This window comes from Oryzias latipes, chromosome 5 (genome assembly GCF_053564925.1).
Source record: "Oryzias latipes strain Hd-rR chromosome 5, Olatipes_Hd-rR_3.1".
NCBI lineage: Eukaryota > Metazoa > Chordata > Actinopteri > Beloniformes > Adrianichthyidae > Oryzias > Oryzias latipes.
In genome coordinates, this window is record NC_136241.1 from 670487 (window position 1) to 683968 (window position 13482).

Here is a 13482-nt window from a genome sequence, read left to right on the forward strand (position 1 = left end):
CAGGAAGCGTAAGCAGATTGAGAACACTTGGGTTAAAGGCTGCAGGATTTACGTCAAACCGCTCGGTCCAGAGGACCGGTCCAAGGTTCTGGTCGTGAACACCATGAAGGACTTTGAGAAGTGCTTGATTACGGTTGTCTGAAACAACGTGGAGTAATAAATCAAAGAGCCAAATAATTTCAAGAAATATGACACCTGGAATCATCACTTTCTCTGTATGTCTGACGTAACCTGAATAACAGCAGAGTTCTGACCTGCAGACAACTTGACCTAAACTTTCACCGCAGCTGATATCAGCTGAAGAAGGATATGGACCTGAATCTAATGTCTGCAGACATAACATGGAAGAAAACTATTAACTGTTTAAACCAAGAGAATCGGCTGTTATCAGTAAAAGAAGAAATGCCAACCTTGGACAATTCGACAGTTTATGGACCCTTTTTATTTTTCCCCCACAGCATTACTTTATTATATAAAAAAAGAAAAGAAAAAAAAATACAAAAAAAAATACAAAAAGAGTAAAACAAATGATTAATCACCTTTGAAAATTGTTAAATTGATTGACTTTTGATGATAGTACTTCACTAGCTCCTAAAATTGATAAATTGATTCAAAAATCTTTCCTAATGTAGCATAACTTTGCACATGTTTTTAACTTTTGATACTTGATGAAATTTTTGCTATGAAAATTCCTGAAACAGTGTTGTGTCTATTTTACTGATATAGTATTATGTTTTAAAGCATGACTTTTAAAAGTAACATAATTTGCATATATTTCAGATGCTGCATTTGCATTTATATAATCCCACCCCGTATAACGGGGTGGGATTATATAAGTTCGCTTCCTTCCACTCCCTTTCAAGCAATATTTATTAATTATGTCTAATTATCCTAAGTTTGATTAGTTACTGTATGAATGTATAACTGATGATTATATTGTTTTTGTGTATTATTTCTATTTGATTGCTTGAAATAAACCATTTCAAATCAAATCAAATCAAATGTAAGGGTGGGGTATAATAATGTTTTTTAGCCAAAATTCAAAAACCTTATGGTTCCTGCAGAAAAGCAGTAGTTCATTAGAAATTCACCTCTGATTTGTGGGCGGGACTAAGCCGCTAGTTTACAGCCCCTCACACCTTCATCCTAACATTACTGGTGCAACAAAAATGGTGAGTAATATTGGAGCCGTCCAGCCGGACAGTTTTGAGCTAGATGTCAGCTCAGACCAGGAATATGAAGACGTTCATTTTTGATTTGGTTTGAAATGGTTTATTTCAAGCAATCAAATAGGAATAATAGACAAAAACAATACGATCATCAGTTATACATTCGTACAATAACTAATCAAACTTTGGATAATTAGACATATTAAAAAATATTGCTTGAAAGGGAGTGGAAGGAAGCAAACTTATATAATCCCACCCCTGTTCTACCGTAACCATTTTATGACATGATTTATCATTATCCGGTTCCAAACTTTTATCAGACAGAATTAAGAATCTTGAAATATCAATAAAGCACATAACAAAGATGAATTACTTAAATTATTTTGTAAAAAATAACTTTTAGAAATCAACACGGCAATGAAGTATCCAAAATATATGAAGATTATGTTACTTATAAAAGTCATTGTTATGATTAAAAAACAATACTATATACTATACTATACTATAATAATAATATATAATATACTATAATAATATACTATAATAATATATACTATACTATAATAATACTATATCAGTAAAATAGACACAACACTGTTTCAGGAATTTTCATAGCAAAATTTGATAAAGTATCAAAAGTTAAAAATATGTGCAAAATTATGCTACATTAGGAAAAATCATGAATCAATTTATCAATTTTTTTGTAGCAAGTTAAGTATTATCATTAAAAGTCAATCAATTTAACCATTTTCAATAATTGATTAATCATTTGTTTTGTTTTTTGTATTTCTATTTCTTTTTTTTTATGATAAAGTAATGCTGTGAAGTAAAATAAGAAGGGTCCATATTCTGTCGATTGTCCAAGGTTGGCATTTCTTCTTCTGCTGATTAACAGCCGTTCTTCTGGTTTAAACAGTTTATAGTTCTCTTCGATGTTATGTCTGCAGACATTAGATATAGGTCCATATCCTTCTTCAGCTGATATCAGCGGCGCCTAAGAGTTGAGGTCAAGTTGTCTGCAGTTCAGATCTTTGCTGTTAATCAGGTCACTTCAGACTTTTGAGAAAGTGATGAATCCAGGCGTCGTATTTCTTGAAATTATTTGGCTTTTTGATTTATTATTGCATGTTGTTTCAGACGTCCGTGATGAAACACTTCTCAAAATCCTTCATGGTGTTCACAACCAGAACCTTGGACCGGACCGGTGGACCGAGTGGTTTGACGTAAATCCTGCAGCCTTTAACCCAAGTGTTCTCAATTTGCTTACGTTTCCTGAGAAACCTGGCATGTTTTGCGATTTCAGCATTCCTTTGTGGTCAGATGGTCGTTCAGATAAGCAGTGGTCAGATGGTCATTCAGATAAGCAGCAGATCCCTTCAGATTCCTCCTTTGATTCATGAGAGCTAGCTTGTGTTTTTGATTCACAAACCTGATGAGGATCGCTGGTTTATCCGTCTCCTTTCTCCTGGGGAGCGGGTGGCAGGTCTCCATGGTATTGAGATCCAAGGAAATCCCTTTAGACGTGAGAAATGATTCCACTTGTTCCAGAGACTCTCCACTGCTCTCCGTTTGAGAGGGACTGCTAACTATGCTAGCGCTATTAGCTTTAGCAATGCTAACTCCAGCTGCATTTAGCTTTGCCTGAGGTTTGATCGGTAATCCAGTGAGAATGACATTATTCATCCTTACTTATTGTTCCACATCGTCCAGTCTTTTCTCCAGAATGTCGACCCGGTTTTCTCGTTGCTCGTTTTGAGCTCGGAATCTTCGGAAGTCTTCCATTAGATCCAAGATCGGAGTTAGCTTAGCATTCACATAAAGGGATACAAAGCAGCTTGGAGATCATCAAGAGACTTTTTAAGGTCTTCATAGTCAGTGTTTTTCTTGGGGGCCATGGTCAGCTCTCTTTTTTAGAGAAAATCAACTTTTTAAGTCATTTGAAGATAGTTGTATAGCCACAGCGAACCACACGCGTCTGAAAGTATCCAAATGGATCCATTCATCTTACCGTGGATGCATCAGAATGGAGCAGAGCAGGAAGCTTGTGGCCTGCTGATTGTCACACATACATCACTACTACAAGCTTCTTCCAACAGCCTTTTCCTTTTTTTCTGCTCCTGCATCGATTTGAACATTTGAAATTTACTTTTATCTGTCCTCCTTCATGAGAGTAATGGCATGAGAAGATGTTAAAAACGTCCAAAACTCAATTGTAATGGGTCTTACTCTTACTGCGGTGTGTAGCTGCTGTTCACAGGAAGGTTCTGAAATCATTGTTGAATTTATAGGTAAAAAGTTCAACCCAAGTGTTGTTAAGCTTATATTTAACATTAAATTGGGAAAACAGGGTGAAATTGCACCAAAGTTATAAGGATAGAAATTGTCATTGACTTTCTTTTCATTTTTTTTCGCGGAATCAGCTGCAGCAGGAAGATTTTATTTGGCACAGAGGGTATTTTATTTTAAAAGGAGCTAGTACGTGATGAACATCAAACATTTTACAACACGTATGACAGCCTGTAGACAAACATGACCAATTTATTATTTAATTGTGTAAATATTTAAGCCACATTTTTTATAAGAACCAAAAGTAAATCGCATTTTTCTGAACAATAAAGTCAGACTTTGAGGTTCTTCCTGGGTTAGGGTATGTAAGAAACCGAACCAAAGGGTTCGGTTAGTGTTACAGGTTTCCGAGCCCTATCTAGTATGGAAGCCATTGTGTAGCATAATTAAAAACAAAAGTCAAAACCAGTAATGCTCTTAATTTTTTTAATCCGTGCGGTCAGTACTTTTTTCTTCGCTGCAAGGACCGGGAAGACTGGTTAGCATTTGGCTAATACGTGCTAAAAAACATTAGCCATGGAGGTACTTAAAACTCTGTGCGGGCAATGCTGCAATGAGCATCTTGGACGTAAATATGTGGGAATGACATCAGCCTTTATTTTGTCTGGACACCACTGGAAACACATATTCATATGATGGTTTAGAGTTTCTCAGATCATTAGGAGCACTTCTGCCTTCGGCGATCCGGTTGCCGGTCCGAAGACAAAGCTAGTCCCGGGGAAGGTTTTGACGAAACGCAGTGCGTCCGAAGGAGGACCGCAGAAGGCGGAAATGCTGCTACATAGTCCTGAGAAGTTGTGTACAATTATCAGGAGTGCACAGCCGTCACAAAGCCCTCTCCACTGCCGCTAACACAAAGCTACAACCCTGGCCGCACTGCTCCTAGCATGTGTCTGTTAGCAGCCGGACACACTGAGATAGCACTGACGTCATCGCCCCGCCTTCCCTCTGCAAATGCTACATCGAATTGAATTTTGCAACACTATTCGCAGGGTGGATGTGAAAATGAACATGCAATCCCCTCTTTGCATTTTCGTTTTAATTTTGACACAGAATAAGCAGTTTTTGATTAGAAAATGAAAAAGCAATTTGAAGTATTCATTTTAATTTTGATTCATTTGATGCTGCTTCATTTGGAAAATTAAAAAGCATTTCTGTGAATCCATTTTAATGGTCAAATGAGACATTTCTAAATGAATTATGCTACACATTGACCAGAGAACATTTTGAAATGACCTTTATTTTGAATTATGCTACACAATCGCTTCCATAATGTAAAACCTCACAGCATCCTGAAGTGATCCTGACCTCCCAAGTGTTTCTCAGTGTGGACACGTGACTGCAGGAATAGCTCGACGAATGCGCACATAAAGGCCCGTACTGAGTTCAAGCTTGATTTGATTTATTGCGCGCTCCTGTGATCCGGCGTCGGGACGCGGTGCGGGAAGAGCTGCGCGGCCACGCAGCGCCTCCTCACGCCGCTGACAGGAGCGCAGGTGTCTGACCGGAGGATCTGTCCGCGTACTTGTTGATCTCGGTACGGGGGGGAGGGGGATACGGAACGGGACTCGGAGGTGTGGGCTGCCAACCGAGCCTCAGACCTTCTTGCCATGTTGGAGGCAGGGGGAGGTGGAGATGAACGGTTACCGACGCCTTCCCGGTGCTCCTGAAATGCTCCCGCTGCGTCTTCGGTTCAGGAAGCGGATTGATTGTTCACAGAGCGCCACGAGGCGAGCGTGTTCGGTTCGGCGCAGGATGATAACAGCCCACCTCGGTATGTTCAAGCTCATTTCCATTGCTGGACTTTGATGAATATATCAGTTGAGAGTTTGTGGAGGCTTTCTGCTCTCCGTCTCCGGCATCATGGAGCATCCTCCCTTTCATAGACGGGATGTTCGCCTCATTATTTGCACTTTTAGAAGATTGCCTCCCAGCATCAGCATCCTCCTGTAACTAAGCAGAACAGTAATGTGTCCAGAGCAGAGGAGGGATGTTTTTGTGCTCATTTCCATGGGCTTCGACTGCAAGGGTGGAGGCTCCCTGTCAATAGGATTTTTTTTGGTGTTTCCCGCAGTCGGTTACATCATGTTCATATGTCCAAACAATCTTCCCGGGACTCTGTGTAAATATTTAATAGAGACATTACTTGTTTTGAATCTTGACAGCCATCTGGTCTGGATGGGGAAATGTTGGAAACTTTGCATGGAAGATGTTGTCTGTGGGCCCAGAGTTCAGAGTAAAACGTGCAGCTGATGTCTGTTCGCTCCAGAGGGTCAGACATCGCAGGACTGTTGTCCAGTCACTAATGCAGAGGTTCAAGCGGAAAGGAGAGCTGTTGTCAGGACCTCAGGACTGGACAGCGCCTGGCACTCATCTCACACCTACAGCTCTGCATGGGCGTCAAAGGAGGGAGGAAAAACATTCAGATATAACTCCATCAATAGACCACAATCTTTCCTTTCCTCTGCGTTTGTTCAGAACTGCTGAGTATTTAAGTAGTACTAGTTAACGGTCCAGATACATAAGGGGCAGCTATCCTTCTGCTGGAACCTTACTTTGAAAGGTTTGACTCTATAGGCACGTTTGATGACTTTCTCATTATATAAAAAAGCAGCTCAAATAAGACAAAAACAGGTAAAGGAGTTAGAACAAAAACACCTCACTTTCATTTGAACACATCACCTGTTGGAAAAATGACTTCTGGTTTAACCTTTGATTACATTTATTCATTGAGTTTTCCTGTTAGTTGTTGGACAGTCAAATCAACCCAGACATGTAGTTCAAACATGGTTAATGTGTGAGTCATCTCAGGAAGCCCCATCTGTTCATAGAGTTGTTGTTGTTTATTCAGAATACATGAAAAAAGCAGTAATCGTAATCAGAGATTAAATATTGACTTGTAAGGAATTGCTTAATTCTTTACATATGAGCATTTCAAAGACTTGGCCTTCAAATCTGGTCTCCCTGCAAATCTTCGTTTTTTTGTTACTGTCTGATAATAGGAACACAAAAAGAGGAAACATTGAAAAGCACTTTTTTAAAGAACACTTCAGACTTGTTTTTGAATGTCTGGAGTAAATTTGGCTTCTTAAAGTGCTCCAATTAGGTGATTTTAGTTTTTAAAAAAGTCTAAAACTCCAGCAGTCTCTGTGTTAGACACATTACATGTTATTTATTAAATATAGGCAGTCCCAGAGCCTCGAGGCTCAAGTTCTCCTGTTGTCCAGCCCAGCTATGATGTGCAGGTAGAGTATGGGGGGACGGGGTGTCATCCATCTTCTTAACCCACTTATGTCCCTTTCGGGGTCACAGGGTTGCCAGAGCCTGTCCCGCCTGCTGTTGGACGTAGGCAGGGTACACCCTGGACAGGTCGTCCATGTGTCGTAAGGCCCTAACTCACATATGCACATCTAGGGACAATTTAGAGACGCCAATAAACGCCAATGAAGCATGTTTTTGGAGTGTGGGAGGAAGCCGGAATGCCACAAGAAGGACATGCAAACTCCCCATAGAAAGGTCCCAGCCTGGATTCGAACCAGAGCCTTCTCGCTGTGAGGCCACTGTACCAGCGTGCAGCCCCTTGAGATGTCATATCCCTCCAAAATGCTGAGAATACTGTTCTCTCATCACATCAGTTCATCTATCCACAAATCTATCTTTTCTTTTGATCTAATTGATATGTCTTAAATGTTTTATGTTGAATGCCCTTCCCGACACTATCATCTGCATCTACCAGGCTTGGGACAGGCACGAGCAGGACACTGGCTTGTGCTCTGTTAAGACTGCATTTATCTTTGTCTTTTCTTGTCTGTTTATTTGTCCATCTGTCTATCCTCGTGTTGTCTTTTTTTATTTTTATGTTTGTTTGTTTGTTTCGGGCTATCATGTTTTGGGGACAGTCCCAGCATTTGGCAGGGCATTGCCTCCCCTTGCCCATGCGACAGCCCTACATTCCAGTCAATGGTTACGTCTTTGGCCATTTTCAAAAAATGCTGATGGTTTTGTTTGCTTCTAGGTACTGTGATGAATAACAGAAAGGTCAACTCTAATCCATAGACCCGGATGTTTGCATGCTTCCTCAACTTAGAGTCAACATGGAGAAGTCCTTGGAGTTAAACAAAGCAGGCTCCCGGTCAACATCATCGCTGCCACCTGAACCAGTGGACATCATCCGCAGCAAGTCAGGCTACCGCAGGGTCAGACTAAACGTTGGAGGTCTTCCACATGAGGTCTTGTGGCGAACATTAGATAGGCTCCCACGGACACGTCTGGGAAAGTTAAGAGACTGCAGTTCCCATGAATCTTTGATGGAAGTGTGCGACGACTACAGTCTCGAGGACAATGAGTACTTCTTTGACCGGCATCCTGGAGCGTTCACATCAATCCTGAACTTCTACCGTACAGGTAAGCTGCACATGATGGAGGAAATGTGTGCGCTGTCGTTTAGCCAAGAGCTCGACTACTGGGGCATTGATGAGATTTATCTGGAGTCGTGCTGCCAGGCGAGGTACCACCAGAAAAAGGAGCAAATGAACGAGGAGCTGAAAAGAGAAGCTGACAACTTGAAAGACAGAGATGGAGAAGAATTTGACAACACCTGCTGTGCAGAAAAACGCAAGAAACTGTGGGATCTCCTGGAAAAGCCAAGCTCATCTGTGGCAGCAAAGGTATTTATGAACTGTTGGGTGTTTCTGAGTGACTGACTGATTGGACAATCCTCTCAGAGTGATGATGATGTATGCTTTATGTGCAGGCCAACAATTTAAAAGTGCTGAACAGGGACATTTAAACACATGAGGATATCTCTCTCTATCTATCTATCTATCTATCTATCTATCTATCTATCTATCTATCTATCTATCTATCTATCTATCTATCTATCTATCTATCTATCTATCTATCTATCTATCTATCTATCTATCTATCTATCTATCTATCTATCTATCTATCTATCTATCTATCTATCTATCTATCTATCTATCTATCCATCCATCCATCCATCCATCTATCTATCTATCTATCTATCTATCTATCTATCTATCTTTCTATCTATCTATCTATCTATCTATCTATCTATCTATCTATCTATCTATCTATCTATCTATCTATCTATCTATCTATCTATCTATCTATCTATCTATCTATCTATCTAAATGCTTTGCAAGTTGGTACTCCAGTTTGATCCACTGAGGAAAAGCCATTAGATGATTACTTTCATGGTCCCCTTTAAGTGAACTCTAATTTTATTTTTTCCCTTTAAATGTTCAGATCAATGTTTGTTTGTCTAACAACTGCACAATCAAGACCATTTACATAATCTTAGCAGACTGACATAGTGAAAAATACTGCATGAGGTGGCAAAGATGAATTTTAGCAAAAGGCATCCTGCAAACTAGATCAGCCTGTCTAGTTCCAAAGGCCTTATTTTTCTGTCTGCTGGTCGTTACGCAGCCTTGGAGTGGATATTTATAATGGTATTTAAAAGTCGAACCCTTTTTGTGAGTCATGACTGATGAGTTACATACTGCTTGGCTCGAAACTCATTTAATATTCTACAACCTCAGCATCTGCATTAATTACCCCAAAAAGGGATCATGCAAAGTACATGCTATGGATAGTAGTTCTCTGCTTTTTATCAGATGGTCTTTTATTTAAAAGCATTACCTTCATTTAAAATGGATCACTTGGACCTATAATTACTGATGCAAACAATTGCAAATGTTTTATATTTTCTCACATGGCATGACAGCAAGCTGCTCAAATCAGCTTTTAAAACTCGTCTTTATTACCTCTCACCCTGCAGAAATGGTTTTCTACTTATCCTACTATTAGAAAAAATTGCCTGTTTATGCTTGAGCACAGAGTTCACACAGCAGTGTGAAAAAATCCAACCTCGGAGGCAAATGTTATGCAGGACAAACACACCTATAATGCAGGACACTTCCAGACATGTTGAGGGGACTGAACATAAACCCTGTTGTGGCAGTAAAATGTCTGAGTGTTGGACCATCAACTTTAGTAGAATGAGCATATGCAAGTGGCATGAAAACCTGACAAATAAAGCTTGCATTTGACATGAAGTTTGAGCTTGTCAGGTTATGAAGGGGTGTAAGCTGTTTTTTTATTTTGGCTAAAAACGACATAACCATATTTAAAAGAGCCATTTGAACACTTTTACAATAGATCAAAAGATGACCAGAATGGGACTTTAAAACCAGAAAGCCCTATTGTAAACCGTGCTGTAAAGGTGCTGTTTGCCTAGGTCAACATCAACATGTCTGGACTGTTAGTGTTTATCAGATAACAGCTTCACAACATGATTGAATTTGAGATTTTCTGCTGGAGGCTAAGATATTGATTCATTTTTTTATTTTATGTATGTAAACAACAAGGCAAAAAGGATTTAAAAGTGTGATTTTCCCATTTTTACAATCAAAGCAGAAAGACATTACAATCTAAGTAAAAATGTTGTGTGTTGCATCTAAACTTTTTTCATAGCATAGGAATTGAAGGAAAAACAAACATATTTAGAATTTTTTCACAAGGCATTTAACATAAAACTTAACCTGAAGACTTGTATCTGCTACTTTCACAGCTGCAATGAAACTCCAAGTAGAACTCTCAGTATGCATTTACAACCGTAAAGATCTCAAATGTGTTGAACATTAAACTGTTGGATTAACTGTACGGGTGTAATGATTCATTTGAACAACAATTTGATTTATATTATATATTATTTATTGTGCATTAGTCGATATTACATAATTTGTAGTTGCCAATCCTAAACATAGTGGATATTGATTGATTTTGAACGATCCGATTGGATCCGATTCTCTGACCTAAACTAGATCCAGATCATCTTTATCCAAACTTCCAGCAGTAAAACTCAGACAGAAATTCCTGCTACTGAACAGTGAAGTTTTCCAGATTCTTGGATTTCTTCCAGATCATCAAGTGGAAATGAAAAATGTGTCCAAACAAACAAGTAACAAGTGGGATCCAGTCACATGTTAGTTTCCTAAAGTTCACCACTGTTGTTTTTCCACATCCAAAGAATCCAAAGGGAACATTCTTAGAACATTCTAGACACTAGGGCAGAGGTGGGCACTGAGGGCCGCATTCCTGCATGTTTTCCAACATACCCTGCTCTGGCATGTTCCGATTGGCTGGACACACCTGAACCAGGTAATCAGCCATGAGTAGGGCAAGAATGTTTGGAAATCATGCAGACACACCGGCCCTTGAGGCCTGGAATTGCCCACCCCTGCACTAGGGCCAAGGGCCCTACATGTCTACGGTGCAAATAAAACTGAGAGAGGGGGGGGGCCAATTCCATACGGCAACCAGGTGAGGGGAACCACTGCCCAGTAGCTCCTCCCCCCAAGGCGCAACGCAGGCACAGCGGCTAAAATGCTGTCGGCAAAGCGGGCCAAGGTTCTGCAGAACCTCCAAGCAATAGATTCTAGTTCAGAGACCTGATGGATCAGAGGGATGTGTCCAAGCTCTGGAAAAAGGCCGACATTGTGACGATAAGCGGTGAAATCTGTGTTTACGGAGCTGCAGAGCAGACTGTCGTGGAAACAAAGCATCTTAGCCACAATAAAGCGTCTCCATCCTGTCATGCTGGCTCATCATCATCACTTTATTGTTTCTTGAAAGAATTTGTTTGTTTTTTTCCCCCTTTATTTTTGAAAAATCATTCAGGTTCCTGAACCGTTAAAGATTCTAAGCTATATTAACCAATGTAAAAATAAACAAAACTTTATTTCCTTAATCATACTTTTAGAGGGGTTCCAGTGATGTCACCCTACCGAATGGCAGGCTAACGCAGTAGCTCTCTCTCTATTTTATCTTTGTTCACCCCGTAAAACCATCAGATTCTTTATAAGAGTTTAAACAAAGCATAGGAATAAGTGGGGACAACATGGGGAAAAGAGAAAAGCAGAAAAGCTCCACAGAGGATCGTACAAATGAGGGAAACATCGCGGCGGCGTCACCAACGCGACAAGAAGCAAATGCTATGGCTAACCTGGAGGAAGGGTCTGCCTCAACGTAAGCCACAATACTTGGAGAAACATGCAATTTCCGCAGAGAATTCCAAGATTTCAAGTCTGATCTGGCAAGCTCTGAAGCTGAGACCCGAATTGACAAAGTGGTACAAAATGTGGAGCAGGTACTGCTAAAGATGTTAAAGATTGTTAGCGAACAGGAAGAGAAACTGGTGGACCAGGAGAGCCGGGCCAGAAGAAAGAATTTAAGACAATACAATGTTCCTGAGGGAGCGGACGGGTCCTCCAAACAGGAATTTCAGTAAAAAACATTAAAAAACTGTTGCAATCTCCTTCAAGACACCAATCTGGGCATAGAGAGATCATATCGGGGCTTGGGCGCAAAGAGGAGAAGAACAGAAACTCCCCGCTCAATTCCTGATACGGTTTGCCAGCTTACTACTAAAGAAAACTTTTTACGCAAAGCCTTTGCTAAACAGACTGTTCTTTTGAACGGAAGAAGAATCTATTTTGACCAGGATTATGCCCCAGCCATTCAAACGGAAGGACTATGCCGAAACGAAAAAGGCTTAAAAACAACAAAACATCAGATTTCCATATCCAGCTAAACTGAGGGTCTTCTACCAGGATGGAACTGTGCTCTGCTCTACTGAGGAGGAGGCGGCCACAGACATAAGAACCAGAGGCTTCTAGATCAACGAAATTACACCGAGGGAAACCCTAACAGAGCAGCTGTCCCGGTCAACCTGGGAGGTGTCCTTAGGAGGCGTTCCACCTCCTCTGCAGTGGAGGAATGAGGACATACTGTCATATTAATGTCTTTCAATTTAGCTTTATAATTCACATCACACAAGTTCATCACCGTCTTCATTTGAGCTGCCCGAAAATAATCCTTTATGTAAGTACTCACAGACCTTGAGGAGAATTCGCTCACTATTCCTATGCAAGCAGTCCTTGTGGACTCAAAGATCCAAAAATATATCGACAAGGTTGGTATTCCATAGGTAAAGTGTACACTCTCTGTATGGAAAAATGTAGTTAAATAATTAAAACTAGAAAAGGACTTGTTGATCTGAACCAGTGGCTTGGAGTAGTACCTGGGAATGAGTCCAGGGCTAATCTCTAGACTTCCCTTCTTCCATGTAAAAGTTGGCCACAATGGGCTAGATTGGAGAGCCCATAGCACAGCCGTGCCTCTGCCTGTAGACGTTTCCCCTGAATTGGAAATATGTGGAGTTGAGGCACACTTCCAGCAGTTCGCAGATGTGTTCTGGTGTCAGATTTGTTCTGTCTTGTTAGAGTCCTGCAGTAATCTCATCCTCCATTAAATCACGGCCTTGGTGGTGGGAATGCAGGTGAAGAGGGAAGTTATATCTAGGGCTCCAGACTGCGACCAAATGGTCGCATTTTGCGACCAAAATTTGAGAGTGTACGACTGAATTTTACATCCAGTCCATCCAGTGAAATAATCAATGAGACGCGAGCGCACACACTCGCACACATACTCAATGAGACGCGAGCCCACACTCGCGTATCATTGAGTGATGCCTGAGGCGGTCAATGCGTGTGAGAAGAATAGGGAATGGCCACTGTAAGTAGCTAAAATGCGTGGAGGGGGAGGGGCCCAGAGATAATCGACCGCGCGTAAACATCTGTGGGAAGGAAACGGAGACAAATATCATCACAACCTGATATGTCCGTGCGTCTGAGCTATGAGCAAGTAAACTATTGATTATTTTTTCTTACCTGTGGCTAGTGTACCAGTGCTAGAGTCTACAGTTTCACCAACGGATGATGAAGCAGCAGTGACATGCAGTGGGGTGAGGCAAGTGAGGCAGAGCCTCACCTGTCATAATCGTGATAAAATAGAAAAAGGTAAATTAATTAAATATTTCTTTTCCACTGATCTGCGTTAAATAAACATTTTCAGTCAACTCAACATACTTTACACAGATTTT

General features: G+C 40.6%; 1 protein-coding gene across 2 annotated transcripts in view; it reads left to right on the forward strand.

Annotated features, from left to right (window-relative positions):
- The first annotated feature begins 4985 nt into the window (after positions 1 to 4985).
- Positions 4986 to 13482, forward strand: part of kcnb1 (potassium voltage-gated channel, Shab-related subfamily, member 1) — a 69393-nt gene continuing 60896 nt past the window's right edge. The window contains exons 1-2 of one of the 2 annotated variants that reach the window (XM_078946731.1): positions 4986 to 5289; positions 7531 to 8182. In XM_078946731.1, the coding sequence (XP_078802857.1) occupies positions 7586 to 8182 (597 nt within the window). In that variant the 5' untranslated portion in view covers positions 4986 to 5289; positions 7531 to 7585. The remainder of the gene's footprint in view (positions 5290 to 7530; positions 8183 to 13482) is intronic. The other variant, XM_078946730.1, reaches the window with a different exon arrangement.